Raw genomic sequence first — 17259 nt, forward strand, 5'->3', positions numbered from 1 at the left:
CGCTGTTGTTTATGTATAATTTGACAATGGCCTGGTGCACAAGACATGCTAAGCCAAACCTTAGCTTAGCGAGACCATGCGGTCTCCCCGGGGAAAAGCTTTCAGCTGCTTTACTTCTCCCTTGTCCTTTATGTTGCCAAACTGCACTGAGCTCAGCTAATGTTTGGTTTAGCATGCCGTCTGAACTGTGGTTAGTGATGAGGCTACTTAACCACAAGCCCCGGTTCAGATGACACATCTTGGCTTAGCTCAGCACAGCAGCTAAAAGCACCAGGGAGGAATACAGCAACTGTGAGCTCCTCTCCCAAGAGCTACACACTCTTGCCATCTCTCACTGCAAACAAGACCCATGTATGTCTACCCACCCTTCATACATGCTACAAAAATGAGGTAGCTCATTTATATACTATTATGAACCACCCTGTGATCTTCAGGTGAAGGATGGTATACAAATAATAATAATAATAATAATAATAATAATAATAATAATAATAATAATAATTGTGCTCCAGTGGGAGCCTCCTATAGCCCCCTCCTATAGTACCAAACTTCACAGTAGGGTGTGTGTGTGTTTGCAGCTTCCAATAATACAAATTATGTGCGGAAATAATTTTGTTTCTTTTCAGATTGTTGCCACCATTTGTATGGGGAAGCAATGCCACTCTTACACTTTCCATTTCCCCGAAATTGGCAGAAATCCAAAACTGCTTTCTAAAGGAAATATTTTATCTCTTCTCTTCCAAGCCCCTGTTAAAATATGAAACGCATTGTATGAAGATGGCCTGAACTTAAAGCTTGTTAAGACAGGGTCTTCTAAGAGGTCAAGACAGGCCTGCTTAGTTTTTCTTGGCTTATTAGCCAACGGCAGGTGGCTTCCTTGTGGCAGATGTACTCTATGAGGATATAATTGTAAAGTTTTGTACATCTTCAGTAGCTTTTCAAGTTTCTTATCGTTTTAGGGATGGTGGGTTTAATAGTGCTTGAGAACTGCATGTGCTTGAGGTGGGATTTCAATCATCTGCCCCTTTTTCTGCCTTCACTAACACGGTGTCCTCCTGCTTATACCAAAACAACATGGCTGGCGACAGAAAGGACACAGCTCAGCTAGAGAAGAGTGTTTGCAAAGGCAGCGGGGTGAGAAAAAGGACAAAGCTACCCTAGTTTATTCTTGCTCTTTCAAAGCTTTGTTTATGTGGTTTGGGAGGAAACCTGAGTGCTGTTTGCTCATGTCTGTCTGGAGTAATCAGTGCCCTGCAACCCTCTGCCCAATGGCAAGGACATCCCTTCCCCCATGCACACATCAACAGTGCCCCAGGCGTCAGGTTTTATGAGGCAGACTCTTAAAAAAAATAAAATCCTTGCATGGGTGTTTAATGGGACCTGACTGATTCTGTGGGAAAGCAGAAATTTGTTCCCTCTTAGGCTTGTCCTGCATTTTGGGGAGCTAATCGAAAGGGGCAGCAAATCAGCAACCATCTTCAGCTATTTTACTAAATCTCAGTGCCAATTTGAGGTTTCCGTAATGTGCGGGTGGCAATTGATGAGTAGTCATATATGACACTAAAAGTGACTTTGAGCCTCGTGTCACACTTTAAATGCACACTAAAGTTGCCATTACATGATTAAAAACGCACAAGATCAAAAAATAAATAAATCAAAGATACTTTCTAACAAATACATTTGCATTTATTTATTCACTGCCCTAGCAAGGGCTGCAAGAAAAGAACATACAGTTTAAACAATAACAGCATTAAGCAAAGGGTTTTCTACATAATGCAAAATAAACAGGCATAGCTGGTACAAAGGCCTTTCAACTGCTTATAATACTCCATGTATAGAACCAGTATATTGACTGGAAATATAATCACATATGGTCTAAGAGTTATAGGGGGCAACCCCCCCCTCCCAAATGGTGCCCCTGGAGAGACATGATTACTTGCCTAGAGACACATGGTTGAAATTAGCTTTGCATCTCTTAGGTCACAGCTTGGCTGCTATCCAGAGAACTACATTGGTTTCCTGAACTTACTCTTGACTGCTAGACCATGACTTTGATAGGAAGTTATATAGCAAAGATCAGAAGAAATGTGCCCCCATGGATGCTGCCTGCAGCAAGCAGCAACTATGGTTGGCAAATCTATTTTCAATCCTAAAGACACAATTCAGCTCCCCCACTCCACCCCCTCAGGCCCTGAGAATGCCATAATTTCATAAGTTCTCTTGGGTGGAGTTTGAGAGAAAACGTTATATATGTACACACATATAAAGGTAAGGTAAAGGGACCCCTGACCATTAGGTCCAGTCGTGGCCGACTCTGGGGTTGCAGCGCTCATCTCGCTTTACTGGCCTAGGGAGCCGGCGTACAGCTTCCGGGTTTATGTGGCCAGCATGACTAAGCCGCTTCTGGCGAACCAGAGCAGCACACGGAAATGCCGTTTACCTTCCCGCCAGAGCGGTACCTATTTATCTACTAGCACTTTGACGTGCTTTCGAACTGCTAGGTTGGCAGGAGCAGGGACCGAGCAACGGGAGCTCATCCCGTCGCGGGGACTCGAACTGTCAACCTTCTGATCGCCAAGTCCTAGGCTCTGTGGTTTAACCCACAGCGCCACCCGCAGTGCTATTTTTCTAGAAAAAGAGGTGCCGGAACTCACCATGAACGCTTCCCTTGTTCTCTTATAATGGCAATGGTGCCCACATGAGAGGTGATGAAACTGAGTTATAATTACATTTCCTCCAAGGATCTCAAGGTGGTGTACAGGGCTCTTCCCCTCTCCATTTTATCATCACAATAACCCTGTTAGGTAGGCTAGACTGAGACAGTGGCTGGTCCAAGGTCAAGCCGTTAGTGAGCTTCATGGCCGTGGAGATTTGAACCCTGGTCTCCAAGCCCCTAGTCCAACACTATAACCATGACTCCATCCTGGGTGTCAGTTACCTGTTCTCAGGCACCTGGGTTTCCAGCAGCTTTGTGGAAAGATGGTGATTTGCATAAGCAGTTCCTTGTATTGAGTTAGGGTGCTTGCCTGAGTTGGCCTCCAGGGCAAGGAAAGCTGCTGGGTGTTTCTGCATTCATGCCTGGGAAGCTGCCTCCACTAGGCTGTTCATTTGAGGTTATGTATCAGGGCTTTTGTGGGACATGGGTGGCGCTGTGGGTTAAACCACAGAGCCTAGGGCTTGCCAATCGGAAGGTTGGCGGTTCGGATCCCCGCGATGGGGTGAGCTTCCGTTGCTCGGTCCCTGCTCTAGTCCCAACCTAGCAGTTCAAAAGCACATCAAAGTGCAAGTAGATAAATAGGGAAGGTAAACGGCGTTTCCGTGCACTGCTCTGGTTCGCCAGAAGCGGCTTAGTCATGCTGGCCACATGACCCGGAAGCTGTACGCCGGCTCCCTCGGCCAAGAAAGCGAGATGAGCGCCGCAACCCCAGAGTCGGCCACGACTGGACCTAATGGTCAGGGGTCCCTTTACCTTTATTAGGGCTTTTAACCAACCCCTAATATAGCTGCCAGGTGGAGCACTGAGGCTTCAAATCACAATTCCTCACCAGGTCACAATTTAGGAGGAACCAACAACTAGAAGTTCCAGACCCCCCTCTACCACTCCAGAGATGCACTGAAAGGCTGATGGCTGCAGTAATGGGGCATAAGGACTGACCTCGCCTCTTTCATCCCATTTGACAGGATGCCCTCAAAGTAGCTCTGTAAAACAAGTTACTGACCATAGCCACAGAGTTACACTTGCAGTGCAGGGCTAGGGCTGCCACTTCCCCTCAAGACACTAATGGCTACATGATCCAGTGCTATTTTTCTAGAAAAAGAGGTGCCAGAACTCACCATGGATGCCTCCCTCATTCTATTACACAGTGGTACCTTGGGTTAAGAACTTAATTCGTTCTGGAGGTCTGTTCTTAACCTGAAACTGTTCTTAGCCTGAGGTACCACTTTAGCTAATGGGGCCGCCGTGCCACCACCGCACAATTTCTGTTCTCATCCTGAAGCAAAGTTCTTAACCCGAGGTACTATTTCTGGGTTAGCAGAGTCTGTAACCTGAACCGTCTGTAACCTGAAGCATCTGTAACCCGAGGTACCACCGTAATAGCAATGAAGACACATCCTTGTAGCTCAGTATTGCCAACACTGGCAAGCAAGCAGCTCTCCAGGATTTCAGGCAGAAGACATTCCAAGCCCTACCCTGGGGATGCCAGCGAGTGAATCTTGGACCTTTTCCACACAAAGCCAAAGCAGATCTGAGCCACAGCCCTTTCTGTTGTAGCGGAATGCCTGCATGCTTATTTATTAAGGAATGTCAGCATCACTCTTTATATGCGGCCACAGGGTGGTTCACAACAGAATAACCATACTGTGCACACATAACAATTACTTCAATCTGACTCAGAAGATAAACAGCAGCATCAGACTGCTGTAGACATTAAAGGCGCAGTGGCCATGCCAGCAGAAAGGTGCCAACCCCCTATGGTAATGTAGTGGTTGCAGTGTTTGACTCCCCACAGGGATAGGGCACTTCTGGTCCTCCAGGTAATGTTGGGATTCAGCTCCCATCAGCAGCAATCTCAGCTAAAGCATCTATGACAGATGGTCATCCCACCTCACATATTTGCCCATCTCTTGGAGTTAGGGCCAGAGAAGCCAGGGTTCGAATTTCCATTCAGCCATTAAGTTCTCATGGGGTGACCTTGGGCCAGCCACACTTTCTCAGCCTCACCCACTTCACATGCTTGTTGTGAGGATGACATGGTGCTGGCGGAATAAGACTAGTATTGGAAGTCATGGGAGTAGCCAAGGGGGGCAGGGGGTAAATCAAGTAAATTAATACAAAATACTTAACTGAGGCTCCGCTCCCAGTTCCCAAACCTAAATCATGGCTACACCTATGTTGGAGGTCATGATAATCTGCCACTCGAACACAAGTGGGGCCAGTGCTGTTGAGGCCATGCCCTGCTATGGGGCTTCTTATGGGTGCCTAACTGGCCACTGGGAGACCAGAACGAACCTTTGCTGTGACCCAGCTGGGGCTCCACTCCTCTTCTTCCAGGAACTGGAGCACCTTGGCAGAAAAGGCAGGGCATAAATGCAGGCAGCAAGTAACTACTAGACTAGAAGAGACTGCCTCTGCAGGCGCCGGGCTCTCCTTCGCTGGAAGTTTCTAAGCAGAGGTGGATTGGAGGGGTTCTGTAGCCCTGATTCCTGCATTGCAGTGGGTTGGACTAGACGACCCTCGGGGGGCCCCCTTCCAACTCCGGGGTTCTGTGACTGCAAAGGGCCCGATTCTGACCATCTCTCCCCCCCTCTCCCTGTCGCCGACGGTGCTGGCTGCTGCTGTCCCAGGCGCCACCAGGCAGTGCACCAGTCAGTTGCTAAGCTACCGCGGGTTGCTCCCAAGGCGCCTGCTGGGTCCTAAGATCTGGGCATCTCCTGCAAGGTGCCTCTGCTCTGCCCCGCTTCCTTCCACACGGCTCCGCCGACGCGAGTCCAGGGGTGGCAGGGAGGGGCCACAGGACTCCCACGCCGCTGCTGCCTCCTCCTTCCCTGGCCCCGCCCGGGTCTCTCTCTCTCTCTCTCTCTCTCTCTCTCTCTCTCTCTCTCTCTGGCTCGCTCCCTCTCTTCCCTCTCCTCCCTCCCTCCCTCCCTCTCTCTCGTTCACTGCGGCTGCGGGCGGCATCCATCGCCAAAGAAGACGAGGCACACGGAGCCCGGCGCCCGCCGCCGCCGCCGCCATCGCAGCCGGGGCTAGATGCAGGCCATCAAGTGTGTGGTCGTGGGAGACGGGTGAGTGCCGCCGGAAGGCATCGCCGTCGGGGGGCGCGGATGGGCGAGGCTGGCGCTCGGCCCAGGCGGCAGGGGACCTCAAGGGTGGGGCTCTGGGCTAGCGGGGAGAGAATGAACACCGACGCCTCGCGGAGAGGAAGAGGATGGTGCACTGGAAGGGAGAAGGGGGCGGCTGGGGGAAGAGGGGGGTGGGTTTCCACCAGCCTAGGGGACCTGAGCACACGCCCATCTAGCTGCCTCTTGGGGAGGCGCCTGCTTTCCTATGCCTGTCCCCCGCCCCTTACACACGCACCTATTGTTGCCCTACGAACCCCCCCCCCCATTGCCTTGCTAGCCTTTGCCCCTGATCATAGCTGCCCGCCGCCCCTCTCCTCTCATTCTTCTATGCTGCCGGCCCCCCCTTTCTGCTGCAGTCTCCAGCAGGGGTGCCAACTTGAATAAAAATATGGGGGGCAGGTAAGCCCCACCCCACGTATTCAATCACAAGACAAGGCGCGCGCATACCATTTGAATGGCAACGCTCGTCAACTTTGGGGGGGGGGGCATCAAATATTTTATGGGGGCGGGGGCGAAGGGACCTCGGCCCCCTAGGAGTTGGCTCCTAGGGTCTCCAGGGAAGGCTTCCACCCATCCCATGCTTCTGATCTGCCCCTCTGTTCGTCCTCCGGGTTTCCGCACTTAGCATCGCCATGTGGTTTGGTGGGAGCCTTTATGAAAGCCCTTCGCCTTCCCTTTGGCACAACGCCTCTCCCGCGCACATACACACAGCTGGATCGAGGAGCGGGGCGGCTGCTTTTATTGTGATAGGGATCTGATACCGATTCAGCGAGGCGGGCTGAGATAAGGTGTGTTTCCTTCTTTGAATCCTAAGATGATGCGCTTTGCAGATTGGCAGAGATGGGCAAATGCCCAGTCTTGATCGAGTGCCATTCTCTCACACACACACACAGAGCCATGGCTGTTTCAAATGCTGTGATTCCCCAGCTTGCAGGTTTAAGTGCCACCAGCCAGGAGGATGTGTGAAGATAGCTTGGCAAGCTGACAGCAATAAGCCCTGGTGCAGGGTGAATCCCAAGGATGGTTACCAGCCACCTCAAATGTTCGGGTCAGCAAAGGAATACAGTATTGTGCTCAAATAACTATGTTGGTAGATGGATTCAGGGATTTAGGGAACTGTCCTGGTGCCAGGGTGTCAGCATGTAGTGTGCTGTCGAAGGCATGTCAGTCATGGAACACAGAAGCCTGGGTTCAAAGCCCTGTTGGGGGGCGGGTTGGGCAAATCACAGAGTCTCAGCCTATCCTACCCCATAGGGGTAAGAAAGAGGAGGTGATATCAGGTATGCTCCCTTAGCTCCTTAAAATAAGGGTGCAATACAGATGTGATAAATGGCAGTGTGAAGTCAGGAGCCCCTAGTTCAGACATCACTTTAACGGTGAACTCTGTGGCTGGCCCTTCAGCACAGAGGATCTGCTTCAAACACAGTCAGCTGTTTTTGTGGCGGTTGTCTGCCCTCTTCCGACTCTCTTTCTCCCCTCCCCACCTCATTATTGCCCTAGCAAATCAATCTCCCACCACCCCAGTCTCTCAGCTTCAGGTTCCCTGGCTTCCCCTTCCAATAGCTCTGACCTGTCTTACAGTGGGTTCTTAGTATTATTTAGGCGATGCACACGAATCACGCTGAATGCTCAAAAAGCATTCTGTAAATGCCACGTGATATTTATCGCAAGGCATTGGGTGGTCCAACTTCCCTGCCACCATTGATTTGGGGTATCCCCATTGCTCCACTGATATGAGAAGACTGTCTTCCTGCATGATTACAAAGATAAATTAAAACGTTACAGTGCATAATTCTAACATAGTCAAACTGCACCTCTCACCCAATCCGTTCAGACCTTTACTCAAAGAAAAGTTAAAATAATCTCCCTGTTTGCAGATGTTGGCAATTCCTGCTTTCAATGCGCCCCCGCCCCCTAGAAAAATAGGTGCTGGTACTCAGCATGAAGTTCTTACAGTAAATGCCACACTTGTTAACAACAACAACAAAAGGTGCCGGTACTGCGTGCTCTTGAGTACCTCCTGAAGACAAAAAAAACACACACACACACACACAACACTGCCTGCTTTAAACCATGCCCAGTGCGATGGGGAAATGGCTAAGAATCAGAAGTGTGAGCATGCAAATGAAATTTTCAGCACATGGGAAGGGAATGCTGTGACTGGGTACAAGGTGTGTGACCTCCCTATGCAGTGGCTTGCCATTAGACAATGCTGGTGCTGATCTTAACAGAATCAGTCCACAGACATTATATCACAAGCATCTTTCTTTTTAATGTGTGTTGCACAGAAAGAACAGTAGAGAGCAATACATTTGTTTCCTACCAAATGGTTTCCACATGTGTTCTCATGTACAGCACCAGCACTTCTCCTCCTGCTGCTGTCTACCCCCAAAGACTGTCTTTTTCTGTGATCATATGGGTGAAAACTTGTCCCTTTGGCTTTTGTGCTTGCTGGCTGGGCCATTGAGAGATCCTTGGTATGCAAAAACCAAGCGTAAATGCTGGTTCGTAGAACACCCTTTTTCCTGTTGGAACTCAAAATCCTTGGCTATTAATTGTTTTTTTACTTTTTAACCCAAGTGCACCCTGTTAGTCTCAACAATGAGGGTTGGTTTTTTAAAGTTATTATGAGCCCAGATTAGTAGTGTGTGAAGAATCTCACTATAAGGGATGGGTAGCTTTCCAGTTGTTGCCAGACTACAACTCCAGTTATATTGATCATGGCCAAGCTGGCTGGGGCTGATGAGTGTAGTACATTGGATACCCCTGCTGTATAAGGTGTGTTTCCTGCCCCATAGAACAAAGTCACTGAAGGAATAAGTTTGGGTGTGTTAATGATAGATCAAAAATCTATATCTGATCCAGTGGGGGTGCACCCCATTTCCCCCCTCTTAGCCCTACTCCATGCCATCCTGTTGTGTCTATGCTGTACGGCTGTGCTTTCATTTCTTCAGGGCTGTGGGGAAGACCTGTCTGTTGATCAGCTACACGACAAATGCCTTCCCCGGAGAATACATCCCCACTGTGTGAGTATAGAGGTTCTACTACATAGTTGTGGGATAACATGCATGCGAAGATAATATGGCGGTTTGTAGAAGTCCCACAATGGGATTCTCTGGGTGTTGAAAGAACTGGGACTCCTAGGGGCACTTGAAGTGGGACAAATTGAGCAATAGTCTACTAAACCAGATAAAGTTAAGCACAAATGACTTTAAAAATAAAAATAAGTATTTTGCTGTAGGCACATCTGCAGGGAAGCTGTAAATAGCCGTTGTTTTCCAGTGTGTTTTTTTCCACACATAGCAAAAAAAAAATCACAGATGATCTATATGCCTGCTTTTCTTATGTGGAATTTTGTTGGGCAAAATAGCCCTGGTTGTGATGGCTGTAGTATCCCTCAAGGATTGTGCTTAAGAATAACAGCACTATGGGAAATGTTCACTAGAGTCATATCATTTACATGCTTCTACCATTCTTTCGCTTGGAAAGTAACAGAGAAAGGGTTGGCGTTAAACTTATTCTCCCACCTCGGTACAGGTTGCCTGTTGAGTAACGTACTGAAATGTAATATACAGATTAACTCAGGTTACTTCTGCTCTAGCACGCTTTAACAATCCTGAGGCATTGCTTTTCTGCTCTCAACTGGAAGCAGAATTAAAAGGGAAGTTCAAAAGATCACTTAATATATTATCCTGCAATGCCCACCACTATGGCTGTGATCTTTTCTTATTTCCTCAGAAGTAAGTCCCATTCACTGGACGCGGGTGGCGCTGTGGGTAAAAGCCTCAGCGCCTAGGGCTTGCCGATCGAAAGGTTGGCTGTTTGAATCCCTGCGGCGGGGTGCGCTCACGTTGCTCGGTCCCAGCGCCTGCCAACCTAGCAGTTTGAAAGCACCCCCGGGTGCAAGTAGATAAATAGGGACCGCTTACTAGCGGGAAGGTAAACGGCGTTTCCGTGTGCGGCTCTGGCTTGCCAGAGCGGCGATGTCACGCTGGCCACGTGACCTGGAAGTGTCTGCGGACAGCGCTGGCCCCCGGCCTCTTGAGTGAGATGGGCGCACAACCCTAGATTCTGTCAAGACTGGCCCGTACGGGCAGGGGTACCTTTACCTTTACCTTAAGTCCCATTCAGCAAATGGCCCTTCTGACATCATTGAAAAGTGTCCTACTTGCAGGTTGTCCTAATATAGCTTCCACAGTGGGGCTGCTGATGTTAATCACCCCTCTTAAATGCCTCTCATTATCGGTGCCTGTTTCTCCTGAGGGCTTTTTAAATTAATGGGGTTTAACATTAGAAAACAGAGCTATTTCACTATATAAAAACAAAAAGAAGAAACGTTATGGGAGGAAAATAATATTTTTAATAAAGACAGCCAGGGGTAGGGAGGTAGAAGAAGAGACTGTGCTACTACTTTTCAGTCACCATTAGGTTAGACAACAGATGTGATTTAAGTGTGGTGGAGGAAGAAATAAAGCTATGTGATTGAGGCGATGCTCTAAAATGTGTAGTGAATAGTTACTGCTTTAGAAGAGAGAAGTAGTTAGTGGGAAGTATTCCAGCACAATTAATCTAGCATGGAATTAAGGTTGCAATCTGAAACCCACCTACTTGGGAGTAATCCAAATTGCTCAGTGGGAGTAGATATGTATAGGATTGCACTGTGATACGGAGGGTGTGACCTGTGATGATGGAGTAGAGCATGGGTAGGCAAACTAAGGCCCAGGGGCCAGATCAGGCCTTATTGCCTTCTAAATCCGGCCTGCGCAGGGTCCAGGAATCTGTGTTTTTACATTAGTAGAATGTGTGTTTTTATTTAAAATGCATCTCTGGGTTATTTGTGGGGCATAGGAATTTCTGCATCCCCCCCCCAAAAAAAATATAGTCCAGCCCCACACAAGGTCTGAGGGACAGTGGACTAGCCCCCTGCTGAAAAAGTTTGCTGACCCCTGGAGTAGAGAGTGATTCTCTGTTACTGATGGAACATTTCCCCCTCCAGGTTTGATAATTATTCTGCCAACGTCATGGTAGATGGGAAGCCAGTAAACCTGGGACTGTGGGATACAGCAGGACAAGAAGATTATGACAGGCTAAGGCCTCTTTCCTACCCACAGACGGTAAGTGATGAGGCTGCCCCTCCACAAGTGGAGTCGGATTATATCTCCTTTTAGAGAAAGGCCCCTCCATGTCTACCAAACTAGGCAGTACTCTTGTAGACTATGCACAAATGCATTCCATGTTCTTTCTGCAACAAACAAGTTTGAATTACGTGACCATGAGGGAAATCTTCAGTCAGTTCAATAAAAAATTAAGCCAATATTACACATCCCTTTTGTGAAATCTGGTATTTTGGGGCGGGGGCTAAATTGAGAGGACGGTATTGGGACACAAAGAGCTTGCAGGTGCACATGATGCATTTGTTACACCTCTTGTTTCATCAGAAGTTACATACCACCCTAGTCATGTATCCTGCTTGTATCCTTGCAGGATGTTTTCCTGATTTGCTTCTCACTGGTGAGCCCAGCTTCCTTTGAAAACGTCCGCGCCAAGGTAAGAGGCTTTCTCTTAAGAATGCGGAAGTGACTACTAAGAGGTAGGCCTGTTCGTAGCAGCCTAGCCACAAATTGGCAGAGGGTGCCTTTCATCTTGCTGCCCAAAGCACATGAGTGATGCCTCAAGGACAGGAAGTAGAATCAGGATATTTTCCTAAAGGCCTCTCCCAGGCATCTTTGGCAAAGCAAAGAGCCAGGAAGGGCCACCTATCCTTGGGTACCATTTTGCTTCTAGCGCAGAGTAACTTCTGCCGTCAAGGAGATTCACTCCCTTGCTTCTCATTTTCAGTGGTACCCAGAAGTTCGACATCACTGCCCCAACACACCAATAATTTTGGTGGGCACCAAGCTGGATCTGAGGGATGACAAGGACACCATTGAGAGGCTGCGTGACAAGAAGCTGGCTCCCATTACCTACCCTCAAGGTCTAGCTATGGCCAGGGAAATTGGTGAGTCTTGGAAGCGGGGGCTACAGGAAGCAATGGTGAACTGAGGGGGACACAGCATTCTCCCAACAATTATAAGTGTTAGCTTCTGTGCTTTTCCATCTTTTTGTCTATCATGTGCACTAGAACCTTGCTTCCCCCCCAAAAAAGAATTTTATAATCAAGGTTTAAGGATCTGAGGGGGAAACAGAGAAATCACAACTCTCCCTAAGTCATGTTGTCTCCTGAATTCCTCCAGGTTCAGTCAAGTACCTAGAGTGTTCTGCCCTTACACAGCGTGGCCTCAAGACTGTCTTTGATGAAGCCATCCGTGCTGTGCTCTGTCCTCCCCCCGTGAAGAAGCCTGGCAAGAAGTGCACCGTGTTCTAAGGGCGCCTGAGTTCAGCATGTTATGGGTGTCTCCTCCTTGTATGTGCCAGGAGGAAGCGTTCGCTGGGTGTTCCCGCAATGGGAGAGGCGGGGCCCTTCATCATGTATGAAGTCAGTGTTTTTTAAATGTCTCTTTGATTTAACGTCTGTGTCGATGTAAAAGGGCCGCATGGGAGGAGGAGGAGGAGCTCAATGCTGTCCCACCCCCAGGGCGGAGCGGTGGGAGGTGCATGCTCCCCGTGTCTCCATGCCAGGGGGGGGGGGGTAATGCGTGAATGGAAAGACCAGCCCTTTATTACTACTTCTATTGGTGCTAGAGCATTGTGGCAGGAGCAGGTAACAAACCCCAGCTGGGGCAGGGAAAGACAAACGGGACACAGGTTGAAGAAGTAGCCTTTATAGTGCTTTATTTGCACGAGACACTAGCAAAGCTAAATGATCAGTGCAGCTCTGTGCCATCCCAAGCTGCCTTTGCCTTTCAGGATATCAGCCTGTGTGCTGCTCCTCAGCTGGTTTTACAGACCATCAGCTCTCCCAAAGATGGAGAGTTGGAGGAAGGCCTCTTTACCTTGTCCAGCCTGAGCAGGACAGGGCCAGATGGCAGGAACCTTTCTGTAAGATTAAAGATGATGCAGGTGGAAAGGGTTATGGCCAACCCCTTCCTTTTACCAGGTGGGATGGACTGGGGGATGGAGCAGGGAGAGCTTTGGAGGGGTTGGGATGGAGACGGGTCCAGTTTTTAATCATCGTGTAGAGTGATGAGCTGAACACCTCTTATTTTATACAATAAACATTTCTCCATAAGTAAGGAAGTGTGATTTCTTCAGGGTCAGCGGCAGAAGCAAGCATCCTACAGCCCTCACTTTCCACATGCATCCACTAATGGAACCTCCCACTTGGTCTCTCTCTCTGTGGCCACAACTTCCGACATCCCTGGTTATTGGCCGGGCTGATGGGAGCTGGGGCCCATGAAGATCTGGAGTTGCGGCAAGTTCCCCATCCATGTTCCACAGAATTTCATTCCACGTCTCAGTCTGTTCCGGATAACTCAGTAGGGGGAAAAATCACACAGGGAAGACGGAAACAAATGCTGGATTTTAGCAGGCAAGGAATCCCCCGTCAACTGGCAGCATGGCACCTGTCGTCATGTTGCTTTGGTTGCTCAGCAGGAAGAGGATGCTGTTCACCACATCGTCCACCTCTGTAATGATAGATAGACCAGAGGCAGCTCTAGGCAATCAAGTCCACGGAATCCCCTTGGGCTTTCAGAGGTGGATGAAATGCCCCACACTCCAAACAAGATCTTCCCCGTCCTTGCACTTCCACATGCGCTGTAGCCCCGTCCCAAGATTGTTCTCTCTGGCAGATACTAGCTGGAGTCTGTCAACCAGTTATACATGTGATAGGACTCCTGCATGTGATATCTCCCAAGGCAGTTTTCAACGGTTGGTGTGCTTTTCAAGCAAATCCATACAGGACAGGGGTAGTATAGCCCCTGTGTGAGAACTGCACTCTCCTGACTACTGACTACTGCATGTACTGACTAGTTACATGTCTATCAGGAAAAGGGGAAATAGCAGTTTTGCCTGTCCCTGGAGGGATGCCCATTTGCCATGATCTTAAATGATAAGCAATCCTTCTTCTTAAATGGTAAGCAATCCCTTTAGCCCAGTGGAAGCAGGGTATTTTTGGGGAAGTCAGAGGCAACCTCAACTGTTCCATGTTACTCAGAGGAGGCTGCCATGCTCTTCTCTTTTCTACTATGTTTCCAAAGCTCCAGAGGCCCCCACTTGCGCTCCTCGTGGGAAACTGATGCTTCAAGTTACCTGCAAATTTCCCCAATGGGATGCGGCTAATCATAGGTCCAGCTTTCTGGGGATCAGTCCAGTTGAGGCGGCCCATGTCTGTCATGACAACCGTGGGGTTCACACTGTTCACCCGAATCTTGAAAAAGCAAGGACAGGAAAGTAGATAATGAATGCAGGCTTAGCCCATTCATGCCAGCAGGACACCTGCTGGGGCTTTCAGATCTTCCCCCTCTTTTATAACCATTCTTGTCCATAAACAGGCTCCAGAGACAGAGGTTTTCTGTCCCAACTGGCATGTAGGAATATATGTGACTCTGACTTATTCAACCTGATTACCTCCAGGGCAGGATCCAGCTGAGTTTTCCTCTTTGGCCTACATTAGGGATGGTGAACCAAGTGGCCTTTCCAGATGTTCTTGGACTACAATTCCCATCATCCCTGACCATGTTGACTGAGACTGATGGAAATTATAGTCTGACAACATTGGGGAGGGGGTACAGGTTTCTCAACACTGCCATAGGCATATATCCTGATTCAACCATTATTAGTCTCTGTTTACTCTGCTCTGATTGAGAAAGGTTTCGCATGGCCCTTTCCACGTTCACATTCTTATAATAATTCATCAAGGTTCAGTTCTTACCTTGTGGGGACCCAGCTCCAGAGCCATTGTCTTTGTCAGCATATCCAAGGCACTCTTGGTGGAACCTTCAACACAACAAGAGAATTTAGTGTCCTGGGTTGCTGCCTACTCCTCCCCACACCCCAATCCTGCCCCTCATGCTCTCATCCATGGCCATCTTGAACAAGCATGGCTTGAGGCAACGTTGTCACTGCAATCACTGCTTGCAGATTCCACCTGTGTTTAGCAGGAAGTACAGCAGCAAAAACCTTGTAGTTTTACTCACAGTAAACTGTGTGATCGGTCAGAGCCCGATGGGATGCCTGGCTCGAGACATTCACAATTGCACCTGGCACTCCCCTGGCAATCAGTTTCCGAGCGACAATCTGAAACGCATGGCACCCGATAAAGGGGTGAGGACATTGTAGCTTGGGGTTTAATGTGCAAGCCTCGAGCACAGAGGAGCAGTTACATGGAGAAGTTCTAATGTACCTCAGCCCTGAAGGAGCATGCGACAGCATGGTCAAAGCTCTACATGTTTACCACCTTAAGGCTGTGGTCCTATGTACTTACTTGGGGAGCAAATCCCATTGTTTATTTGTGAGTGTTTACTTCAGAGTAAACATGCATAGGATTGAGCTAGAATTCCTACGGGAACTAGCCCAGCCTCTGAGCCTTTTGCCTGGCTGCTCAGAAGTGAGCATTGCCCTCCCAAAACCGCGCAGACTTCTCACCTGGGAGACATGCAGTGCGGCCCGAAGGTTGACATTGAAAGACCTACATAAAAGCAAAGTCAGATTAAATATGCAAAGCAAAGCAGACAGCAATGCCTTGAGGTTACTGCTAGGGACCAAAATATGCAGGGACAACACTTGTAACCTGCAAACAGAGCACCGCCCCCCTATTTTAGCAACGGATCTGCCTTGACAATAACCAAGCAGATAAAATAAAACAAGCCTCTCCGTCTCTCTCTCCAGTGGCAGGAAGAGCTGTGGTTGGCGCCTCTGTGAGCCAGCTCTTTTATTTGGCAAACTGGGACAGATTAAAATGAAAACATCAATCTCGGATAAAGGTTTTATTACACATCTTTCAGGATTGGATGCAGAAAGCCTCCAGGGCTCAGAGTGAGAATCTGCAAGGTACATAATTGTATGACAGCTTGCAATGTGAAATTAGGCATCTCTTCCCCTAACCACCAGGTACCAACAAGGGAACCTGCCTGTAGTCCCGGGTCTGGGATTACCTGTCAAAGGCCTCCTTGGTCACCTGTAGGAATGGTTGCAGCAGTGCTACAGCAGCATTATTCACCAACAGGTCAATATCCCCCACTGTGCTCAGTGCTGCCTCTGTGGCCTCCCAGTCTCCTAAGTCTATGCATAGCGTCTGGATGTCAGGGCACTAGGAACAGAGAAAACAGATAGAGATCAGGGTTAAGCTAGTGGGGCAGAAGAGAATCTGGGTCTGCTGGTGCCCCAGTTCCTGTTCTTCCAACAAACATACAGACGCACAGAATAGGCTGAAGACGTATGTGGTTGATGGTTCAAGACTAGGGTTGTCAGATCCTATCTTCACCCTGAAATTAATTCTGTATCATTAGGGGCACTTTTACACAAGTGTGTGTGACATCGTCTGCATCTCATATGAGAATGTAACATCTTGGATGAGGGATAGCTCGGTTGGTAGAGAGCATGAGACTCTTAAGCTCAGCGTCGTGGGTTTGAACCCCAGATTGGGCGAAAGATTCCTGAATTACCGGGGTTGGCTTAGAATTATGATCCTTGTGCTCCTTTCCAACTTGTACGATTCTATGTAAGATCTACACACGTTGGAATGTGCCTTTCGCATTTTGTTCCCTGCATTAATAATAATCACACAAATGGCGCCACAGGTGAAAATTGCATGGAAGGCAAAACTGTGCAGGCAGATAATCCCTCTCCCCCCCCCCCCCCCAGCTATCACATGGTTTCTCAGTAACGCTCCTACACCCTGATAAGAAATTAAGCAAGTGAAGCTTTTCTCAGCACCGGGTCTCCATGAAGATCAGCTAACTATATAGGATCAGGGATCAGCTGGTCGGTAGGTGGGAGCATGAGTGTGGGCAACCCCAGCCAGTAAGAGCCCTCTCAGAAGCTTGACGACCCTACACGAGCTTTTCTGAAAGAAGGACTACCTCCTTTTGCAGGTGGTCGAGATCCGCCTGGGTCCGGCTCAGCGCGACCACCTGGGCCCCGGCACGGCTCAGCGCCACCGCCACAGCCCGGCCGATCCCTGCAAAAAGGAGTAAGGAAATGCCTCTTAAATGGACGAAGAGGGTGCGTGGGGGCCGCTGCTTTCAGGCCGGAGGCCCCTGGCCGGTACCTTTGCCCGCCCCCGTCACCAGAGCCCGGCGTCCCGAGAAGCCCTCCATCTCCCTCCGTGGCGCAGAAAGTCTGGAGTCCGGAGTCCCCGCCTCGGGGCGAAGATCAGAGCATGGGGCGTGCATTCGGAGGCGGGGCAAGACCGGGATCGCCCCTCTCGGACCCTGCCAATCACAGCTCGCCTCGGAACCGCCCCTTCCCTCCCGCTTGAAAACGGGGCTCCTTTTTCTCCCGTCTCAGGTTTACTCCGCCCACGCAGAGGTAAAC

The 17259-nt window shown here is 49.2% G+C and overlaps 2 protein-coding genes across 3 annotated transcripts; one reads left to right on the forward strand and one right to left on the reverse strand.

The window, feature by feature from the left end:
- Nucleotides 1–5409: 5409 nt before the first annotated feature.
- RAC3 (Rac family small GTPase 3) lies at nucleotides 5410–13016 on the forward strand. Of its 2 annotated transcripts, none has more exons than XM_028716148.2 (6): nucleotides 5410–5787; nucleotides 8799–8870; nucleotides 10841–10958; nucleotides 11329–11391; nucleotides 11683–11842; nucleotides 12078–13016. In XM_028716148.2, exons 1-6 carry the CDS (start codon nucleotides 5753–5755, stop codon nucleotides 12206–12208), a joined length of 579 nt encoding a protein of 192 aa, XP_028571981.1. In that variant the 5' UTR covers nucleotides 5410–5752; the 3' UTR covers nucleotides 12209–13016. The 2 variants fall into 2 exon arrangements, with proteins under 2 accessions (XP_028571981.1, XP_028571977.1); XM_028716144.2 differs by having other exon boundaries at nucleotides 5416–5787; nucleotides 8740–8870.
- Nucleotides 12590–17132, reverse strand: DCXR (dicarbonyl and L-xylulose reductase). The gene is made up of 8 exons (XM_028716138.2): nucleotides 16994–17132; nucleotides 16806–16903; nucleotides 15879–16033; nucleotides 15370–15412; nucleotides 14922–15021; nucleotides 14657–14721; nucleotides 14035–14152; nucleotides 12590–13409 (listed from the first exon to the last, which is right to left on the reverse strand). The coding sequence occupies exons 1-8, from the start codon at nucleotides 17115–17117 to the stop codon at nucleotides 13306–13308; spliced, it is 807 nt and encodes a 268-aa protein (XP_028571971.2). The 5' UTR covers nucleotides 17118–17132; the 3' UTR covers nucleotides 12590–13305.
- Nucleotides 17133–17259: the final 127 nt, after the last annotated feature.

The sequence above is a fragment of the Podarcis muralis genome, chromosome 2 (genome assembly GCF_964188315.1).
Source record: "Podarcis muralis chromosome 2, rPodMur119.hap1.1, whole genome shotgun sequence".
NCBI classification, from domain to species: Eukaryota; Metazoa; Chordata; class Lepidosauria; order Squamata; family Lacertidae; genus Podarcis; species Podarcis muralis.